Raw genomic sequence first — 22327 nt, 5'->3', positions numbered from 1 at the left:
TGGTCTTGTGTGACTTCTAACTATATCCAATAGACGCACTCTTTTGCCATCACCCTGTAGCAGGTTTCCATTTCATTTTTTTTTTCAATTATCATAAAGAGGTAGAGCATTAGATGAAAAGAATTTATACAATTTTTTTCATTGAATCCCTACATTGTGGAAACAGCCCCTTTGGCCAACAAATCCACACAGACCTTCCGAAGAGTAACCCACCCAGTCCCATTCCCCAGATTAATGCACCTAACCTGCACGTCATTCAACACTATGGGCAATTTACCATGGCCAATCCACCTAACCTGCACATCTAAGGAAAGAGAAGGAAACGGATCCTTCTCTCTAGATTTCACTACCTCTGGATAATCCTGTTCCATGTGACCAAAGGTTAGGAATTTGCCTTTTCAATTACTTGAAGACTCTCAGAAACTCTCAGTCTGAGTAGATATTATCCTCAAATCAAGGTGCAGCCAAAGATTTATCCAATACCTTTCTGCAGTGGTCTTTGAATCTGATTCCACTTGTCTTTCAGATATAAGAACATGATAGTGTCATAGACAATTCTCGACAGGGAGTCATCGAGTTATGAGGCAGCAGTCGTTAGTACTGGTACCTCACAGAGCCAGGTACCTGGGTCCATGTCCAGCCTTCGGCAACTGTCTGTGTGGAGTTTGTATGTTGTGCAGGTGTTCCAGTTTCCTCCCACAGTTTAAAGATATGCAGCTTAGGCGGATTAATCATGCTAAATTCCCCATTGTGTCCAGGGGTATACAGGCTAGGTGTACTAGGAAATACTAGAAAAAAATCTGTTTTAAAGGGCCCTTAATTTCCAACAACATTTTAGACCAGGCTAGATGGTTAGCCATGCGAAATGCAGCAGTAGAGGGATGGGGTCGGGTGGTGGGTTTGGGTGGGATGCTCTTCAGAAGGTAAGTGTGGGCTCAATGGGCTGAATGGCCTCCTTTCTCACTGTCAGAATTATTATTCGAGAATGAAATATTTCCTCACATTGACCTGCTTTTCACCAGTTACCTTAGATCTGTGTTTTATCATTACTATCCTGTCTGTCACAAGAAACTGCATCACTTTATTTATTCCACTGCTCTAAAGAAAACAATCTAGCTTTTCCAGCCTCTGTAATCTCTGATTGTTGGTACCATGCTAGAAAATCTACTCTGTAGTCCTAACTTCTTAGTGTGCTATCCAGAATAATACTCAAGCTAATGCCTCACTAGTGATGTACAAAAAATCAAGGATCACCAGTTTATTTAAAGGTTATGGGAGACAGATAAATACGTGGAGTTGAGACCATAAAGAGAGGAACCAGAATCTTATTGAATGGTGGAGCAAACATGAAGGGCTTAATGGCCTGCTCATGCCACACATCCTATGTCCCCATGTTCCACTGGTAAATACAAGAATCCCATTTGCTTGCCTTTTCAAGTGTTCTCAATTTGTCCTACACCCTCTAGAGAGTTGTCAATATTAACTCTTGGGCTGCCTTGTTCCTAAACCCTCTTTAAAAGTAGCACTGTTTTGCTGATATCACATTTCTTCAATGTACTAACATTTATTGCATCAACTGCTAACTAACTGTCTAGACTGTGCATTATGTCACAGAATAATACTTCGGTCCAAGCAATCCATGCTGACCATAATCCCAAACTAAAGTACACCCACCTGCCTGTTTATGACCTATATCCCTCCAAACATTTCTTATTCATAGAACATAAAACAATACAGCGCAGAACAGGCCCTTCAGCCCTTGACTTTGTGCCGACCTCTGAATATTCTCAGCTCGTGCACCTACACGATCCCAAACTCATCCATGTGCTTATCTAAGGATTGTTTAAATATCCCTAATGTGGCTGAGTTGACTACGTTAGCAGGTAGGGCATTCCACGCCCTTACCACTCTCTGCGTAAAGAACCTGCCTCTGACATCTGTCTTAAATCTATCACCTCTCAATTTGTAGCTATGCCCCCTCGTACACACTGACATCATCATCCTAGGAAAAAGACTTTCACTGTCTACCCTATCTAATTCTCTGATCATCTTGTATGTCTCTATCAAATCCCCTTTTAGCCGCCTTCTTGCCAATGAGGTTCAAGTCTCTCAGCCTTTCCTCATAAGACCTTCCCTCCAGACCAGGCAACATCCTCGTAAATCTCCTCTGCACCTTTTCCAATGCTTCCCCAACCTTCCCGAAATATAGGGATAGAACTGCACACAATATTCCAAGAGTGGCCGCACCAGCATTTTGTATAGTTGCAGCATGATATTGCAACTCCGGAACTCAATCCCTCTATGAATGAAACCTAACACTGTATGCCTTCTTAACAGCATTATCTACCTGGGAGGCAACTTTCAGGGATCTATGTACATAGACTCCAAGATCCCTCTGCACATCCACACGACCAAGAATCTTTCCATTGACCCAATACTCTACCTTCCTATTATTCTTCCCAAAGTGCATTACCTCACATTTAGCTGCATTAAACTCCATTTGCCACCTCTCAGCTCAATTCTACAGTTTATCCAAGTCCCCTTGCAACCTGTAACATTCTTCCAAACTGTCCACTACTCCATTGACTTTAGTGTCGTCTGCAAATTTACTAATCCATCCACCTATGCCTGCGTCTAAGTCATTTATAAAAATGACAAACATCAGTGGTCCCAAAACAGATCCTTATGGAACACCACTAGTAACCGGTTCCTCTACTTATGTAAACATCTTTTAAACTTTGTAACTGTACCTGCATCCACCATTTCCTCTGGAAATTCATTCCACACATGAACCACTCTCTGTGCAAAAAAAAGTGCCCCTCATTTCTTTTTTCAGATCTTTCTCCTCTTATCTTAAAAATATATCCCCTAGTCTTGAAATTCCTAACTTAGGGAAAAGATACCTGCCATTCAATTTATCTATATGCCTCATGATCTTATATACTTCTATAAGATAACCTCCCAATCTCCTATGCCCAATGAAAGAAGTCCCAGCCTATCCAGCCTCTCCTTATAACTCAAACCTTCCATTCCCTGCAACAGCCGAATATAGATTAACCTGATTATTAAGCTGATTCTGAATCCACTCCAGCTTAATAATATCCTTCCACTAAGAGGGAGACCAAAGCTGGACAGAATACTCCAGAAGAGGCCTTACCAACATCCTGTGCAACCTTAACATAATGTCCCAACCCAAAGATCTGAGCAATGAAGGCAATGTCCTTTCCAACCACTAAAATAAAACACAATTTTGAAGTCTAGGAGATTAAAAGGAGCAAAAACATTATTAAATCCATAAATAGATACTATAAACAATAACTGGAAAATAGTTTTCCCGTAAAGAATTTTAAACCCTTATTCTACACATAGACATTAACTCATAAGGAATCAATTCTCCATTGGAGGCTGGATGAGTAATTATGTCTCCACATTCAAATTTCAAAATAGATCATTAAAAATCATAAATAATAAAAATGAACTGCTGGCAACATAAATAAACTGGACTTTTGCTGGATTCTTATCAATTGCCTTTATAATTCTCATTGCTCTGTGAAGCGTACAATGCGGAAGGCAAAACAGTACCGTTTTGGATACTATTGAGTGAGAGGGCTCACCAGTGAAATCCGCAGCAATTGGTTTCATGGCAACATGGCTGGCTTAGCTGCACAGGAGGGCAGGAGAAAGAGTAGCAGGGTCATAGTCATAGGGGATTCAATTGTAAGGGAAATAGATAGGTATTTCTGCGACTGCAAATGTGAGTTCAGGATAGTATGCTGCCTTCTTGATGTAAGGGTCAAGGAGGTCTCAGAGTGGCTGCAGGACATTCTGGAGGGGGATGGTGAACAGCCACCTGTCGTGGTGTATACAGACAAATGATGCAGATTTTAAAAAATAGAATGAGGTCCTACAAGATGACTTTGGGGAATTAGGAGTTAAACTAAAATGTTGGATCTCAAAGATAGTAATCTCAGGATTGCCACCAGTGCCATGTGCCAGTCAGAGTAAGAATGGCAAGCTGGCTTAAAGGATGGCACAGGAGGGACGGATTCAAATTCATGGGACATTGGAACTGTTTCTGGGGGAGATGAGACTAGTACAACCTGAACAGTGTGCACCTGGGTAGGAATGGAACCAATATCCTAGGGGCAGTGTTTGCTCATGCTGTTGAGGAGGGTTGAAACTAATGTAACAGGGGAAATTAATGCAGGAAGATGGAGGGAAGTAAAGTGGGGTCAGAAACAAAAGACAGGGAGGGGAGAAACGAAAGTGGAAAGCAGAGAAACCAAAGACAAAAATCAAAAAAGTCCACATTATACCATGATTCTAAGTGTTTTTTAATGTTTTTTAAAAAATGAGCCCGAAGGCTCTGTGTTTCATTCGGTGGAGCATTTGCAATAAAGTGGATGAATTTACTGCATAGACAATTATTAATAGATATGATGTAATTGAGATCACAGACACCTGGCTCTAGGGTGACTAAGGATGGCAACTCAATGCCCAAGGTTATTCAATTTTCAGGAAAGGTAGACAGAAAGGAAAGGGAGGTGGGGCAGTGTTGCTGTTTAAGGAGGAGATTAACGCAATAGTTAGCGAGAACACCAGCCTGGACAACATGGAATCAGTGTGGGGGAGCTACGGATACAAAATGGAAAAATATGTTAATGAGAGTTGAATACAGACCACCAAACAGTAGTTGTGATGTTGGGGATTGTAATAAACAGGAAATTAGAGATGCATGCAGTAAGGGTATAGCAGTTATTATGGGTGAATTCAATCTACATATTGATTGGACTAACCAATGCGATTGAGGAGGATTTCTAAAATGTATGAGAGACAGTTGCCTCAACCAATATATCAAGGAACCAGCTAGAGAGCAAGTGATCCTAGACTGGGTATTGTGTAATGAGAGAGGATCAATTATCAACATTGTGGTGTGAGATCCTTTGGAGAAGAATTACCATAATATGGCAGAATTCTTCATTAAGATGGAGAGTGACACAATTAAATCTAAAATTGGGGTCCTGAAACTAAAGGATCCTAATTCTGATGGGATGAGGCATGCAATGGCTAGGATATGTTTGTCAAGGATACTGAAGGGATTGATGGTGGATAGGCAATGGCAAACATTTAAAGAACACATGGATGAGCTTCAACAAATGTATTTGGTATAAGAGTAAAACAGGAAGGTGGCCCAACCATGGCTAACAAGGGAAATTAGAGATAGTGTTAAAACCAAAGAGGAAGCAAATAATTGGCCAGAAAAAGCAACAAACTTGAGAAGGAGAAATTTAAAACTCAACAGAGGAAGACAAAGGGTTTAATTCAAAAGGAGAAAATAGAAAATGTAAACAAGCTTGCGGAATACATAACAACTGACTGCAAACGCTTCTACAGATATGTGAAGAGAAAAAGATTGGTGAAGACAAATATGGGTCGATTGTAGTTAGAACCAGGTGAATTCATAATGAACATCAAAGGTAGCAGACCAGTTGAATAAATACTTTGGATCTGTCTTCATTAAGGAGGACACAAATAATCTTCAGGAAATGCCAGAGGATAGAGGGTCAAACATGAAGGAGGAACTGAAGGAAATTCTTATTAGTGAGGAAATGGTATTGGGGAAATTGGATTAAAATAGAGGAAGTCCCCAGAGAGTCATGCTGTGCAATTCAGAGTACTTAAGGAAGTGGCCTGAGAAATAGCGTATGCTATTGCTGATCATTTTCCAGCATTCTGCAGACTCTGGAATAGTTCCAGTGGACCGGAGGGTAGCTAATGTAACTCGACGCTTGTAAAAGGAGGGAGAGAGAAATGGAGAATTACAGGCTGGTTAACCTGACATCAGTGGTGGGGAAAATGCTGGAGTCAATTATTGAGGATGTAATAACTAAGTATTTGGAATACGGAGATTGAACTGTCCCTCGTCAGCATGGATTCACTAAAGGAATATCTTGCTTGGCAAATCTTCTGAAATGTTTTGAGGATATAATCAGCAGCATGGACAAAGGTGAATCAGTAGATGTTGTGTATCTGTATCAAAAGCCTTTAGACAATGTTTCACACAAGAGATTAGTCAGGAAAATTAAAGCTCATTGTATAAGAGGTAATGTATTGACATTGAAAGAGAACTAGTTGCAGACAGGAAGCAGAGAACTGGAATAAATGGGTCCTTTTCAGAGTGGCAGGCGTAGTGCCACAGGGTTCAGTGCTGGACCCCAGTTGATCACATTAATGATTTAGATGAAGGAATTGAATGCTATAGCTCCAAACGTGCAGATGACACTAACCTGGTTGGCAGTATGTTCTGTGAGATGGATGCTAATAGACTGCAAGATGACTTGGATAGACTGGCTAAGTGGGCAAATACTTGGCAAATACAACATAACATGGATGAATGTGAGGTTGCCCACTTTGGTCGCAAAAACAAGGCGGCAGATTTTTTTTGAATGGTGGCAGCTTAGGCAAAGGTGAGGTGCAATGAGACCTGAGTGTCATGGTGGAACAGTTGCTGAAGTTTGGCATGCAGGTGCAGCAGTCAGTGAGGAAAGCTAATGGCATGCTGGCCTTCATAGTGAGAGGGTTTGTATATTGCATAAGGATGACTCTTGCTGCAGTTATACAGGGCCTTGGTGAGGCCAAACCTGGAGTATTGTGTGCAGTTTTGGTCCCTTAGTCTGAGGAATGACACTCTTGCTATTGAGGGAGTCCAGCAAACATTCACCAGACTGATTCCCAGGATAGCAGGACTGACATATGAGGAAATACTGAATCAACTAAGCTCGTACTGACTGGAAATTAGAAGAATGAAGGGGGGGGGGGGTCTCATCAAAACATGCAAAATCCTGTCGGGACTGGACAGGCTAGACATGGAAAAATGTTTCCAATGTTGGGGAAATCCAAAATTAGGTGTTATAGTCTAAGGGGTAAGGGGTAAGCCATTCTGGACTGAGATAAGGAAGAATTTCTTCACTTAGAGTTATGAATCTGTGGAATTCTCTCTGTTGGGACCAGTTCATTAGACATATTCAAGACGGTGTGGATGTGGCCTTCCAGCTACAGGGATGAAGGGGTATGGAGAGGAACCAGGAATGGGGTGCTGAAATTGCATAATCAGCCATGATCATATTGAATGGTGGTGCAGGCTCAAAGGGCCGAATGACCTACTCCTGCACCTATTTTCAATGTTCCTATGATGTTAATAAAGTCTTAGCTTTAAATTTAATCAATTACAAAGGACATCTTCTGTGTTTTCTTTCGCAGAAAGTACTTCACATCAGTTTATCATCAGCATTCTCTGGGGAGATGGTAATACCATAGTTATGCCACTAGAATAACAATCTCATGCCTCAAGCTAATGCTGTTTTCAGTTCCTATCACAGTTGTTAGTGTAATTTATGTTCAGTTATTAACGTCTGCAACATAGTGTCAATAAAGGTGCCATGCCAATTATCCAAATACCTATTGTAAAAATCCACATTAATGTCCTTTAGGGAAGGAAATCTGCCATTCTTACCTTGACTGACCCACAATAGTGAGGTTGCCTCTTAGAAACATAGAAACATAGAAAATAGGTGCATGACTCAGCCATATGTCTAGCCCCCTCTTGAATATATCTAACTAACTAGCCCCAACAGTGCCATCCCCAATGACCCCAGCAAACTAAGGGCAATCAAGGATGGGAAACAAATGCTGGCCCAGCCAGCATTACTGACATCACATACAAGATTAAAAAACAATTCTAAACACATTGTTCCAAGATTCTATATTCAAATCCCAATCCAGGACAGAAGTGAAGGCCAATACTCTACTGTAACACAGACAAAATGCTGCATGCAGACACCTTGGTCAATATTTATCCCTCAATCAATATCATTAGAACAAGAGTTATTTTTTCTTTCAGGAAACATGTAACTTTAAGACTTTCTGTCAAAAAGATGGGATCATTGAAAGGTGGATAGCTGAATACAGTATGTGCTGATTTTTTCTATCCAAGATTTCTGATAGCATTTATAGAAGCCTAGTGTCAGTCCAAGAAATAAGAAGCAACTCGCTACACCCAGGCTGGAGTTGCTGCAATCAAAGCAATTCAAACACAAAACTAAAGCCTAATGTGAATTTCTGCTGCACTGTTTAAAGAAATTTTAAAATGAGTCTAAAATCTTTACACATTGTAGGATCATTGCTGACCATTTTCCTCAATTTTCAGTTACCATTAGTTTCTTCTTGGACGGTGGTTTCAGAGGGAGCTGCTGCATCACATCCCCTTGGGACCTTTTCAAGTCTTCATGCAAGTTAGTCATTGCCATTCCTTCCTCTAGGCTACTGTTACTCTTGAGATTAGGGAAGGTCGAAGAACCTGAAGCTAGTCTCTCTCTCAATACTCTGCCTGGTGGATTCTCTTCATTTCTGTCATTCATGAAGGCAAGATTGCAGCGATCTATGACACAAGAAAGGGTGTAGAAATATAATAAATATTGACTTGGAGAAGGAGACTTCATACCATGCAATTTATGCTTTACCTTTTTCTCCATCAATGATCTTAATCAATATCTTTGCCTTTGCACCAAGAACTGCATTGATTGGCGATGTTAGTAACACTTCAAATGTTTCCTCATTTTCTTCCAATTTGTCATTAGTAATGACTATATTCCAACTCTTCACTGACACACCTGCACAAAAAAGAAAATTCCAAGCAGAATGATGATAAAATAGTACAAATATATTGTATCAAAATTAGATGTCAACAGCAGGGTGCTAAAAAAAAGCGTCTAAGTATTCAAAAACCTTAATATGTTTCTATAAGATTCTAACTGTGTTAGATGATATTAAATAAGTGGGGTAATTTTTCAAATGTGCATTGAATGGACAGAATCTCACCTCCTGAAAGTACACACCAGCATTTTTCATAGAATGTGGGCATCACTGGCTGGGCCAGGATTTATTGCTAATCCCTAATTGCCCTGGAGAAGGTGGGGTGAGCTGTCTTGAACTGCAGTAAGCATTTGGATTACAGATACAAAGGAAAGCATTGCAGGATTTTCACCTAGAAACAGTGAGAGAATGGTAATGTAGTTTGGGTCAGGCTTGGAGGGGAACTTTCAGATTTGCACACCCAGAAATGTGGTAATGCTTCTGGGTTTGGAAGATGTTATCAAAGGAACCTTGGTGAATTAATATGGTGGACAGTACACATTGCTGCCTCTGTTTCTGGCTAACAATGTTAAAGTTTCTGGGAGATAATGTTAAAGTTTATGTTATTTTGTCCTGGACAGCATCGAGTTTCTTGAGCATTTTTGGAACTGTATTAATCCAGGCAATCCATCACATTCCTGACTTGTACCTTGCAGATAGTAGGCAGACTTTGGGGAATCAGGAGGCAAGTTACTTACTTCAGGATTCCTAGTCTTTGATCTGGCCTGTAGCCACAGTACTTATATGGCTAGTACAGTTAAGTTTCTTTTGAATGGTAACTCCCAGAATCTTGTTAATGGGGGTTAGGCAAAGGTGATGCCATTGAATGTTAAATCTGACCACAAACCATGGATTCCAATTGAGGAGATACTTCATAGTATGAAGAATGACTGATATTTGATAGCAATTTACTGATATAGTTTTCTGATTGCCAAGATTCATCATGAACAGTGCTCACTTAGAAAATTGGTTTGCCTTGTCGAAGCAAAGCTGAATTATTCATGCCCAACTCATGTATCAGCAAAATTTCCTTGCTGGATAGACTAGGCTAATTAGTTGCAAAAACAACTCCAGTATGCTTTGATATTATGGTATGGCCTCATCACATATTACTTCCTCCAAACTAAACATGCCACATAGTAATTTTAATTATTCATTAGCACAGAACTAGAATATTGCTGAAAAAAGGACCCTAACTCCCATGTTTTAGTGTCAGTCTGTGTGTTTGTGGAGGGGGAGTTTTATACATGGATTAGAATTTTAACTAGCAGAGTTATATGTTGTCAGTCATAATTATTTGTCTGTAATTTGTATCTATTCATATATAATAATAGTCATACTTAGAGTCATAGAGATGTACAGCATAGAAACAGACGGTCCAACCCATCCATGCCGACCAGATATCCCAACACAATCTAGTCCCACCTGCCAGCACCTGGCCCATATCCCTCCAAACCCTTCCTATTCATATACCCATCCTCTTAAATGTTGCAATTGTACCAGCCTCCATCACATTCTCTGGCAGCTCATTCCATACACGTACCACCCTCTGCGTGAAAACGTTGCCTCTTAGGTCTCTTTTATATCTTTCCCCTCTCACCCTAAACCTATGCCCTCTAGTTCTGGACTCCCCGACCCCAGGGAAAAGACTTTGTCTATTTATCCTATCCATGCCCCTCATAATTTTGTAAACCTCTATAAGGTCATCCGTCAGCCTCCGATGCTCCAGGGAAAACTGCCCCAGCCTGTTCAGCCTCTCCCTATAGATCAGATCGTCCAACCCTGGCAACATCCTTGTAAATCTTTTCTGAACCCTTTCATGTTTAGCAACATCTTTCCGATAGGAAGGAGACCAGAATTGTATGCAATATTCCAACAGTGGCCTAACCAATGTCCTGTACAGCCGCAACATGACCTCCCAACTCCTGTACTCAATACTCTGACCAATAAAGGAAAGCATACCAAACACCTTCTTCACTATCCTATCTACCTGGGACTCCACTTTCAAGGAGCTATGAACCTGAACTCCAAGGTCTCTTTGTTCAGTAACATTCCCCAGGACTTTACCATTAAGTGTATAAGTCCTGCTAAGATTTGCTTTCCCAAAATGCAGCACCTTGCATTTATATGAATTAAACTCCATCTGCCACTTCTCAGCCCATTTGCCCATCTGGTCTAGATCCTGTTGTAATCTGACATAACCCTCTTCGCTGTCCACTACACCTCCAATTTTGGTGTCATCTGCAAACTTACTAACTGGAGCTCTTATGCTCGCATCCAAATCATTTATGTAAATGACGAAACGTAGAGGGCCCAGCACTGATCCTTGTGGCACTCCACTGGTCACAGGCCTCCAGTCTGAAAAACAACCCTCCACCACCACCCTCTGTCTTCTACTTTGAGCCAGTTCTGTATCAAAATGGCTAGTTCTCCCTATATTCTATGAGATCTAAGCTTGCTAATCAGTCTCCCATGGGGAACCTTGCCGAATGCCGAAGTCCAAATAGATCTCATCTACTGCTCTGCCCTCATCAATCCTCTTTGTTACTTCGTCAAAAATCTCAATCAAGTTTGTGAGACATGATTTCCCAAGCACATAGCCATGTTGACTATCCATAATCAATCCTTGCTTTCCAAATACATGTACATCCTGTCCTCAGGATTCTCTCCAACAAGTTGCCCAGCACCGAGGTCAGGCTCACCAGTCTATAGTTCCCTGGCTTGTCTTTACCGTCATGCTTGTTAAGAACAGAAACATGCACCTTTCTAAACTATTGAACTCGTGTGATGCTTCTGGGAATAGTTGGACTTGATTTTCAGTGTACTATCCCAGTGAGCAGGGAGTCTGTTTTGACTCAGCAACTGCGATGGTTGCTGTTTTCTGGTTTATTTCTCAGAGCAATATTTTGACCAATTGAAGTCAACCAGCCTAATTTCAATGTAAACAAAGCTTGGCAGATAATTGTGAGTCATCATCTAACTGTTGTATTCTCCATGGTAGCAACCTTATCAACAAGAGTCCACTTGCCAACCAATTATCACTTTCCTATCAAAGAATAAATCTTCTATCTCCTTTACTTCGAAATTTGTGTGAATTATCCTGGTAAATGCAAGATTAGAAGCTTTGATGAATTGTTTTTTTCAGCAATATATTTCAGCTATTAGTTTATCTTAGCTGAGATCAAATAATTCTATTCCCCATACAACACTACATATTGCATTTCCCACTGGTGCATTCCTTCTTTTTAATCTTTGTTCGTCACTAGTCTGTGCTAACCATAAGGGTCATGCTGAGCCCATTTAATTCACACATGCTCCTGGAGAGATCATTCTGTACATCTGCACACCACCAGGTGATCACCATGATTCTAAACAACCATGACAGTTACACCCAATGAAATTACAACTTGAAACCTTCTGAGGGTCATCCAATGTGTCATCCAACACAATCATTTTAATATCTTTATCTTTAACAATTGAAATCTACCTGGATCAAACTGGATAAGGTTGGCAGAACTGTGAGTAAAATCTTTTCCAACCAAAGCTGAAATGCTGTTGACCTACAAAGAAATGAAAATCATAAACACCAAAAAATCTTACAAATACAAATCGAACTGTAAAAAACATTGATTACATATGATAGAGATTAGCATGTAACTCCATTTCAGCTAATGAAAATCAGAGAGCAGTTTGATAAAGGAATTAAATTAGGAGATAAATGGAGATTAATTCATGTAGGTTAAGGGAGATTTGAAAAAGATTTGTTATGTTTAAAACAATACTGTATATTACATGGTCGCCAATGCTGCTTTTTCTTTATCTCTAAAAAAAGGTGCTTCAACTCCTTATAAACGACAACACCTCTTGACTTAGATCTGTACTTGGTTTGCAAATATAACTCCCAAATGTAGTGTTTAAGATTTGGCTGACATCAGAAAGAGGGAAATCATGTGACCAGTCACATCATCATTATTTATGTTGATTAGATTAGATTACTTACAGGGTGAAAACAGGCTCTTCAGCCCAACAAGTCCACACCAACCCTCCGAAGAGCAACCCACCGAGACCCATTCCCCTACATTTAACCCTTCAACTAACACTACAGGCAATTCACCTAACCTGCACATCTTTGTACTGTGGGAGGAAACCAGAGCAAACCCACGCAGACATGGGGATAATGTGCAAACTCCACACAGACAGTTGTCTGAGGCGGGAATTGAACCCAGGTCTCTAGCACTGTGAGGCAGCAGTGTTAACCACTGTGCCATCATGTCATGATATCATTATAGCATGTGAAAAAATATTTCTGATGTATAATTCAGATGTCAAGATCCTGATTTTGGTGGTTGGATGATGGATGGGTTGTGAGGATGGGAAGTAAATAGCACAGATTTTTAGAACACAAGGAGAATCTTCCACAATCAGGCAGGCCAGAGGAGGGAGAGTGCACCAGGTGTAGGGAGAGAGTTACAAGGTAGAATTTGAGCTGAAAATGTGTTGCTGGTTAAAGCACAGCAGGTCAGGCAGCATCCAAGGAACAGGAAATTCGATGTTTCGGGCCAGAGCCCTTCATCAGGAGGGTGAGTTGTTGGCAGTGATTGGTGGAGGCATAAAACTAGATGTGTAATGTTTGGAGTAGACCCCCTCCATGGTCCGCTGCCTGGACCTGAATCTCCTGGGTTTTTTTTTGACACAAAGTGCATGAATCTTTATTCAATTTCCACCACCAGGAAGATAGGAAAACACCCAAGCGGCCAGTGACAAGCAGTGCCCTTCACATCAAAGGGCAATGCTGTGTGATCAAACAGTGAAGGGAACGGCAGGGATCAAATCAAAAATCTTCTGTTTTTTTTATTAACCCCCACACTACCACCTAACTGCGGTAGTGCTTATTTATTCCCCAGCACCCGTGGGGTGTGTGTGCAGGAGTGTCTCTACCAACACCCTGGAATTGTTCAGGGAGAGATTGGCACCGCAGGGAGTGGAGTGCATTATTTCCCCCTCCAATTCTATTTTGATTTAGTCCCTGCCTTCCCCTTCACTATTTGATCACACAGCATTGCCTTTTGATGTGAAGGGCACTGCTAGTCACTGGCCACTTGGGTGTTTCCTTTCTTCCTGGTGGTGGAAATTGAATAAAGATTCATACACCTTGAAAAAAAAATTTACAAAAAATAAATGAACAGGAGATTTGGAGAATGAGCCCGCGGTCTCCACCAACACCCTGGAGTTGTTTAGGGAGAGATGGGCGCCGCAGGGAGTGGAGTGCATTATTTCCCCTGCCAACTCTATTTTGATTTAATCCCTGCCCTCCTCTTCACTATTTGATCACACAGCATTGCCCTTTGATGTGAAGGGCACTGCTAGTCACTGGCCACTCGGGTGTTTCCTTTCTTCCTGGTGGTGGAAATTGAATAAAGATTTGTACACCTGTGTCTCTCACTGTATCTCACACCTGCACACACACAACATGGGTGCTGGGGAAAAAATAAGCACTACCGCAGTTAGACGGTAGTGTGGGAGTTAATTTAAAACAAATAAAATAAACAGGAGATTGAGAGGCCTTCTCAATTCAGGGGTCTGACTCTGTGCTGGCTGGTACTACAGTCAGTATGTTACTGTTGGTTTCTGCTTCTCTTTTTTGGAGGGGGAAACCTGATTACTGAACTGGCTGAATTATTTAGCCAGTTTGTTAACTGGCATTTCTCTTAGTGAGGACTGATTGTTAAACTCCTGATGCACATAATGTGTTTCAGGTGTAACTCAGTTCTCATTAGGGGATTGCTGTTTCACTGGCTAGTTACTCTTTTCTATTTTTGAGAAAAGGACAATGTGGATTTTATGGTAGGGCTTAGGCCTTGGACTCTAGTTTTCTTTGTATGTATCTTCACTGTTTTTGGTGTTTGGACTGAGTCCTTGGGGAAGATGTATATTTTACTAGAGGAGCTGTTCCTGTGGGGAGGCCTCTGAAGATTGAACATCTGTGTGTATGCTGGGAGGTGAGCACTTACTGTATCTTGGACTTTGGGACAAGACCTTGCCTTCAGGAGTGGACCAAAACCCCTGTGAGTTAACTGCACCTGTATAATGTACTATGTTCCTGTGAGTGGGCCTGGTTTTCCAAAGCTGGTCCAGGACTCTATGGAGACTGAACACCTGTGGGGTGTGCATTTCCTGCCTTTAGGAGTGGACTCTGGCCTTGAATGCGGACTCTGTTTTTAGCAACAGTTTGGAGTGGACTCTACTAACAATGCACATTGTATACTGGAGTTGACTCTTCCTGGAAATGGATTCCATATCTTGAAGACTGTGTACTAGAAAGGACTCTGGTTTTTGCTAACTAACTGTATTGTGGTGTTTCCTGGGTCTATCACCTGCACTATCTTGCATGAACCTGGGTCTGGCAGGCCTTGCTGTGAGCTGGGAGGCTCATGGGTCATCCTGAAAGCTGTCACCCCAAGAGCTGGAGGGTGGGTTGGCCATCCTGATGCCAGTTGCCCTGAGAGCCAGATGGTGGGTATGCTGCCCTAAAGGTGGTTGAAAGGTGTGCCAGGGCAGGACAGCCTACCCACCGTTTTACTGGCTGGTTACAGCCAGTGTGTTACTTTGTCCTTTTCTCAAAGTAAAAAGAAAAAAATGTCAATTTTGTGGTAGGGCTTAGCCCTTGGACTCTAGTTTCCTTTGTGGTTTTTTTTTGTGTATCTTCACTGTTTTTGGTGTTTGGACTGAGCCATTGGGGAAGACAGACATGTCACCAGAGGAGCTGTACCTGGGGGTGGCCTAGCCCTCTGAAGATTGAACACCTGTGTGCTGTATCCTGGCGTTTGGGTGAAGACCTTGCCCTCAGGAGTGGATCAAACCCCTGTGAGTTAACTGAACCTGTACAATGTACTACATTCCTGTGAGTGGGCCTGGTTTTCCAAGGCTGGGCCAGGACTCCACGGACACTGAACACCTATGTGCTGTAGGGGTGTGTATTTGCTGCCGTCAGGAGTGGACTCTGCAGTTTGGAGTGGACTCCATTTTAGACAATGCACCTCGTAAACTGGAGTGGACTCCATTCCTGGGAATGGACTCTGTATTCTGAAGACTCTACATTTGGACAGAGTTGCCAAAAAAACTTAGTCCTTTCTGGTACAAACTGTATTGTGGTGTTTGTTGGGTTATCACCTGCACTGTCTTGTGTTCCTGGGTCTGGCAGGTCTTACTGTGAGCTGGGAGGCTCACGGGTCGTCCTGAAAGCTGTTACCTCGAGAGCCAGAGGGTGGGTAGGCCATCCTGTGAATCTGAAGGTTGGTAGGCTGTCCTGAAAACCAGAGTGTGGGTAGGCCACCCTGATGCTAGTTGCCCTGAGAGCCAGATGGTGGGTAGGCTGTTCTGAGTGCTGTCGTCCCAAGAAGGGATGGTCGGGACAGGTTGTCTGAGATATGGTTGGAAGTGCCTTTAGAGTGATTGGAAGGTGGGAGGGATGGGGGCTTGCTGGGTCTGTATTGTATGCAAGGTTTTTATGTAATTGGATAGTCCTTTTCTGTACAAATGTCATTGTCACTGTCTTTTCATATGTGAAACTGGTTGAACAGTAAGGTTTATGGCCTGGCTTTGCTGCTCCTCCCCCTTGTAAAATTGCTGTTGTATACAGCTGTAAATGTTAACTGTTCTTTGTAAACTGTTTTGTAATTGTTTTATAAAATAAAAAATAAACAGGAGATTAAACTGAATAAAGATTTGTGCACCTTGTCTTTCACTATGTCTCACACCTGCACACCCACACATGGGTGCGGGGGAAAAAATAAGCACTATATAATTATGCAGTAGTGGGGAGGGGAGAAAAAGAACAAAAACAGGAGATTTGCTGTCATCCCAGGCAGGTATTGGGGCAGGCTGTCCTAGAGGTGTGTCGGGGTGGACTGAGAGCCTGTAGGGGTGGGCTGCCTTAGGGTGGCCAGAAGGTGGGAGGGACAGGGACTTGCTGGGTCTGTATTGTATTACTGTTTTTATGTAACTGGATTGGCTTTTTATGTACAAAGCTGAAAATGTGTTGCTGAAAAAGCGCAGCAGGTCAGGCAGCATCCAAGGAACAGGAGAATCGATGTTTTGGGCATGAGCCCTTCAAATGTCCCTTTATGTGCAAATGTCACTGATGTCTTTTCATGTTTGAAACTGGGATTTGAGGTTTGTCCTCCTTTCCCTGTAAACTGGTTGAACAGTAGGGTTTGGGGCTGGGTTTTGCTGCTCCCCTCCTTTTTTATAAAATTGCTGTTGTGTACAGCTGTAAATGTTAATTTTTTTTGTGAACTGTTTTGTAATTTTTTTTAAGGAAAGATTTGTGCACCTTGTGTCTTTCACTGTCTCGTACCTGCACACACACACACATGGATGCTGGGGAAAAAATAAGCACTACCACAGTTAGGCAGTAGTGTGGGAGTAAAAAAGAAAAATAAGCAGAAGATTCGCTGTCGCCCCGGGCAAGTACTGGGCCGGGCTGTCCGAGATGTGGTCAAAACGTGTCAGGGTGGACTAAGGGTAGGTGTGTAGGGGCAAGCTGCTTTAGAGTGGCCAGAAGGTGGAAGGGACGGGGGCTTGCTAGGTCTGTATTGTACACTGTTTTTATGTAACTGGATTGGCTTTTTATGTACAAATGTCATTGATGTCTTTTCATGTTTGAAACTGATTTGAGGTTTGTCCTCTTCCCTGTAAACTGGTTGAACGGTAGGGTTTGGGGCCTGACTTTGCTGCTGCTTTTCCTTGCAAAATTGCTGTTTCTTTGTATACAGCTGTTAACATTAACTGTTTGTAAACTTTTTTTATTTTATTAAACAATTACAAAAAAAACCAGGAGATTCAGAAGACATCCTCAATTTAGGGACTGGCTTGGAGCTGGCTGGTCAGAGCTAATGTACTGCACACAGATTCTTTATAAACATATTGGTAGAGGGATACCGGTGTGTAGTGATTTCAGGGCAGAATGAGAGAAAACAATATCCCTGAAGAAAATTCACCCACAACAGCCATCTTTGAGTTGAGCTTTCTAACGTGTTCATTTGGGAAACCTGACTCATTCAATCCTGCTGTTGAAAACAGGGCCCAGTATGTGAAAAGAATGTGATATTCCTTCCAGGCAAATGAACTTGAAAGGGTTCAGAAAAGATTTACAAGGGTGCTGCCAGGGTTGGAGGATTTGAGCAATAGGGAGAGGCTGGGGCTGTTTTTCCCAGGAGTGTTGGAAGCGGAGGGCTGTCCTTGTAGAAGTTTATAAAAGCATGAGGGGCATGGATATGATGGGGCAAATGAAAAGTAACAAGTAATTCTTCTGATTACTTGTGGACCCACACCATTTTCCATTATTAGGGATTTAACTTTCCCTGAGTCACCAGGCACTAAAACATTTCAAGAGTTGATAGATTTAATTAAAGAATATTATGACCCAAACATTCTCTAATTCTGAGATGCTATCAGCTTTATTCAGCTCTGAGAACCAAGGGAATCTGTATCAGGATTGTTGAAGAGTTAAGGCAACTGGCAGAGGCAGGTGATTTTGGGTTAACCCTGAATGAGTTGTTGAGACTGTGTTTTTGGAATGTGGGATTAATAGGGTGTGTAGAAGTTTGGTTGACTGGCAAAGGCAAAGAGTGGGGATAAAGGGGTATTTTTCAGGAGCAGCGAATGACAAGTGAAGTTCCATAGGAGTCAATGTTGGGATCACAACAATTCACATTATGCACGAGCGATCTGAATTAAAGAACTAAGGGCATTGATGCTAAGTTTGCAGATGATACAAAGCTAGATGGAGGGACAGGTAGTATTGAAGAAAAGGGGAGGCTGTAGAAGTCCTTCAGCAGTCTGAGAGTGGGCAAAGAAGAGGCAAATGGAATACAATGTGAGAGAGTGAGAGTTATGCACTTTGGTGGGAAGACTATTTTCTAAATAGGGATGAAGAGTTTGCCACATGAAGAAAGGTTGAGGATTCTGGGTCCAAAATTGACAGAATTTAGAAGGATGAGGAGGCATCTCATTGAAACTTGCTGAATACTGAGATGTCTGGATAGAGTGGGTGTCGAGAAAATGGTTCCACCAATAGGGGAGACTAGGACCTGAGGGCACAGCTTCAGAGTGAAGGGACAACCGTTTAGAACTGAGCTGAGGAGGAATTTCTTCAATCAGTGTGTGGTGAATCTGTGGAGCTCATTACTATCAAAGGGCATGGAAGCCAAGTCATTGAGTATATTTAAGACCGAGATGGACAGGCAGGTTCTTGACTAGTAAGGGTTCAAGGATTATAAGTAGAATGAAGGAGAATAGGTTGAGAAACTTATCAACCATACTTGAATAGGGGAGTAGAGCCATTGCACCAAATGATCTAATTCTGCTCCTATAACTTATGGTTCCCCTGCACCAAATTGTTTGTTGTATTCTCAAAGTACAGGAATAAATCTAAAAATGATTTCCCTTCTATTAAACCACATTGGTTCTGTTTGATTGCATTAGCTTTTCCTGCTATTTCTTCCTTTTTAATAATGAATTCTTGCATTTTCCTATTGATGAATGTTAAGAAATTTAGTTTATACTTTGTTGTTTTCTTCCCCCCTGCCCCCCTTAGCATCAATGCCCTCTGAAATATTTCCAGTTCCTTGTACATGGAATAGTGTAGGTGGGATTGGCTTCGGTATGACAGGGTGGCGCAGCATTAAGGACGGAAGGGCCTGTAATGTTCTATGCTCCTCCACTACCTCTGCAGCTACTTCCTGTAAAACCCTTTTGATGTCGTCTATCAGGTCACATTATTTACACAAATAAAGGAGAAAACAACTGCAGATAATGGAAATCAAAAATAAAAACAGAAATTGTTGGAAAACTCAGCAAATATGGCAGCATGGTCTGTTGAGCTTTTCCAAAAATGTCTTTTTGTTTTTGGTGATTTGTTTGCCTCTAATCCCATTAATTTGTCAAATAGTTTGCTTCTCGTGACAGAGACTGTTACAAGATGTTTCCTCTCATAAGTACCTGCTATCTTTTGAGGTATTTATTGTGTCCTCCATCATAAAGACTGATGCAAAATATTGGTTGAAATTAATGTGCCGTATTCCTGGTCACTAAATCCCCAATTGTTTTCTCTAATACTTACTTCTACAGTTATTTTAGCTGCTCTCTTTTTTTTATATACCACAGATACAGAGACAATCATACACTTTTGCTGACTGTCCTTATTTCTTGCCAATTTACTTTCATAATCAATTTTGACCCTCTTTATTAACTTGTTAGTTGTCTGCTACTGTTCCTAAAAATAATCCCAATCACCTTGCCTACCACCTGTTTTTGACACTTTATCTTCTTTGATTTCTGGTTGGATACTCTCCTTGATTGACTTTATTAGCTCTCATTGAGTTCTTCCTTTTGACTGGAATAAATTTTGACTACCTGTTATCAACTCAAATGTCTGCCAATTCTCCTCCACTAGTTTCCTCTTTGTCTATTTTCCAGCTCATTTTAGGTAACTCCTTATTCATCCCATTGAGGGCACCGGTCATAGATCTGAATTGCTCTCCCTCAAACTGAATTTGAAATTCAATGATGTTGTGATCACTACTCCTGAGAAGTTAGTTAACTATGAAAGCTCTTATTAATCCTACCTCACTACTTATTACAATTTTTAAATTCACCCTTGGGCAATGGGCATTGCTCACTGGTTAGCATTTTATTGCTGCTGTAGTTGTCCTTGAGAAGAAGGTGGGTATTAAGTTAGTGGTTCACTACAGCCTTAAATAGACCATGAGGTAGGTAGAACGTAAATGAGGAAAATTACCCTTCTGTAGTCTACATTAACATAATCAGTCTCTCATGGGGATGGCAATTCTCAGAATATTGTATCCTCCTCTCAGGAACCTTTTCTGTGTATTCCCAAGCTTCTGGAAGTTCCAGCTATTCTGCAGATACATTCCTGTCTGACTGGCTGCTGTTGGCAACAGCAGCAGTGTCACTTGGCAAGTGACAGTGCTGTCGTCACCTCCCTGGGTACGGCTAACCCTGTCTCAGAGACATGATTCAACCAACACCATTGATACCATCTGGACTGCTCAGTAAGCTGAGGGACTTCCCATAGTTGGTGAGCTGTGGCAACGTGCTGGTTTGTGGGTTTCCTCCAGACCAGTTCATCCTTCGGCTGCACTCTAAATAATAATGGTCCTGTTTGAACCACCATCAACACTGCCGTCAATTTCTCCACAAACATACAATTCCAGGCCAATATGGCCTCTGCTGTTTGGAAAGCTCTCAACCTTGCAGTTCCCACCCTTCTGGCCATCTGTCCTCTTTAATTTGTTTCCATCACCTCTCTGGTCTATTCCAGATGCAGTAAGCCAACCTTGTTCTCGGCTGGCGGTTGAACATTAAGAACGCCGGCAAGCACTGGGACATCACATCGGCCGTGTTCCTTTATATGCTGAGGAACTTTTGGAGTCACCATTCTAGCGAACCCTTCTCTTGTGAGGCCTTTCAGGCCTGTTTCAAAGTTTTTGCAAGTCAGTCTGCCAGCCATTTATCACAGTATAATACAGAGCCCATCTCACATGTCGGACTCCATGATTTTCCAGGTATTCCTCAAACTGTTGCACCCACAAATTATGGACCGTTTTCACTCACAACTTGTTTGGGGTTCCTGAACCTGACAAACATTTCATTCATTCAGTCCATCATTGCTTCCATTGACACTGACTTCATAACCACCACTTGAAAGCTGCTTTTATTGAAAGCCTTCATATCATACCAAACAACACCACAAGGCATCTTGGACGAACTCTCCAAATTCACAATGTTTCACTAACCTCTATAAGGCAGCCATAAATTTGGGAATGGACTCTCTCTTTAGTACTGTAGCCTTTTTATAAAAACAGAGAAGTTCCATAATCATCAGTGGTTTTGGTGCAAAGTAAAATCCCAACAATTTGCATAGCTCTTGATATGTCTTTTCTACCAGTTTTCTTGTTGCACCAGTCTCCTTAGAATTCCAAGGTCTTGCTCCCAATGGTACTCAAGAAAACTGGTACCATTATGTCTTTTGCCATTTTGTTCACCTTTGAAATGTTCAGTGTACAGAAACCAACTTCCTATCCCTTCAAAAGGTCCCATTGTTCAAAATTGGCCCACCATTTTGTTTTCCAGCTGGTGGGGATCATTCCTGTCACTCGAGTCTAGTAGCCGTTGGCAGCCAGAGTCTGCTCAGTGAATGTTCTTGGTTGCAACATCACCAACTGTCTACCGCTCTTCCCAGCCATCAGCTCCTCACAACTGCCACTCTCAGCCCACGCCCTGGTGTGTACCATTTTTCACTGTTGTTAACTTTAGCCTGAGGTTTCGTGACCACTTCCCTTGATGTTACCTCCGTAATCCCACACTTTTATGAAGTCCAGGTGATGCCCTTCCTCACGATTTAAAAACAAAATGCGTTCAGTTAATATCCAAATACTATATTCAATTCAGTTTGTGGCCAGATCCCACTCACATGGACAGTTATTCTATTTGTGGTTCATTAGAACTAACCTTCCCTATTTCCCACTTCTAGGTCACCAGACCTGCTCTGTTAAAGGAACAGCAAATACCCAACTACATTCTAAACAGTGATGAGCTACCTAGTTGAACTGCT

At 41.7% G+C, this 22327-nt stretch overlaps 1 protein-coding gene and 1 long non-coding RNA gene across 7 annotated transcripts in view; one reads left to right on the top strand and one right to left on the bottom strand.

The window, feature by feature from the left end:
* frem1a (Fras1 related extracellular matrix 1a) overlaps positions 1-22327 on the bottom strand; it is a 400521-nt gene that overhangs the window by 16906 nt on the left and 361288 nt on the right. For all 4 annotated transcript variants that reach the window (XM_060838775.1, XM_060838786.1, XM_060838793.1 and 1 more), the window contains 3 exons: positions 12179-12251; positions 8520-8669; positions 8211-8437 (listed from right to left, as the gene is read on the bottom strand). In XM_060838775.1, coding sequence (XP_060694758.1) covers positions 8211-8437; positions 8520-8669; positions 12179-12251 — 450 coding nt within the window. The remainder of the gene's footprint in view (positions 1-8210; positions 8438-8519; positions 8670-12178; positions 12252-22327) is intronic.
* The window catches only part of LOC132824390 (uncharacterized), a 139840-nt gene that overhangs the window by 56393 nt on the left and 61120 nt on the right, over positions 1-22327 (top strand). The gene's annotated exons all lie outside the window — the stretch shown is intronic.

Source organism: Hemiscyllium ocellatum, chromosome 2 (genome assembly GCF_020745735.1).
Source record: "Hemiscyllium ocellatum isolate sHemOce1 chromosome 2, sHemOce1.pat.X.cur, whole genome shotgun sequence".
In the NCBI taxonomy this organism is placed as follows: Eukaryota; Metazoa; Chordata; class Chondrichthyes; order Orectolobiformes; family Hemiscylliidae; genus Hemiscyllium; species Hemiscyllium ocellatum.
This window is presented reverse-complemented; position numbering and strand designations above follow the sequence as displayed.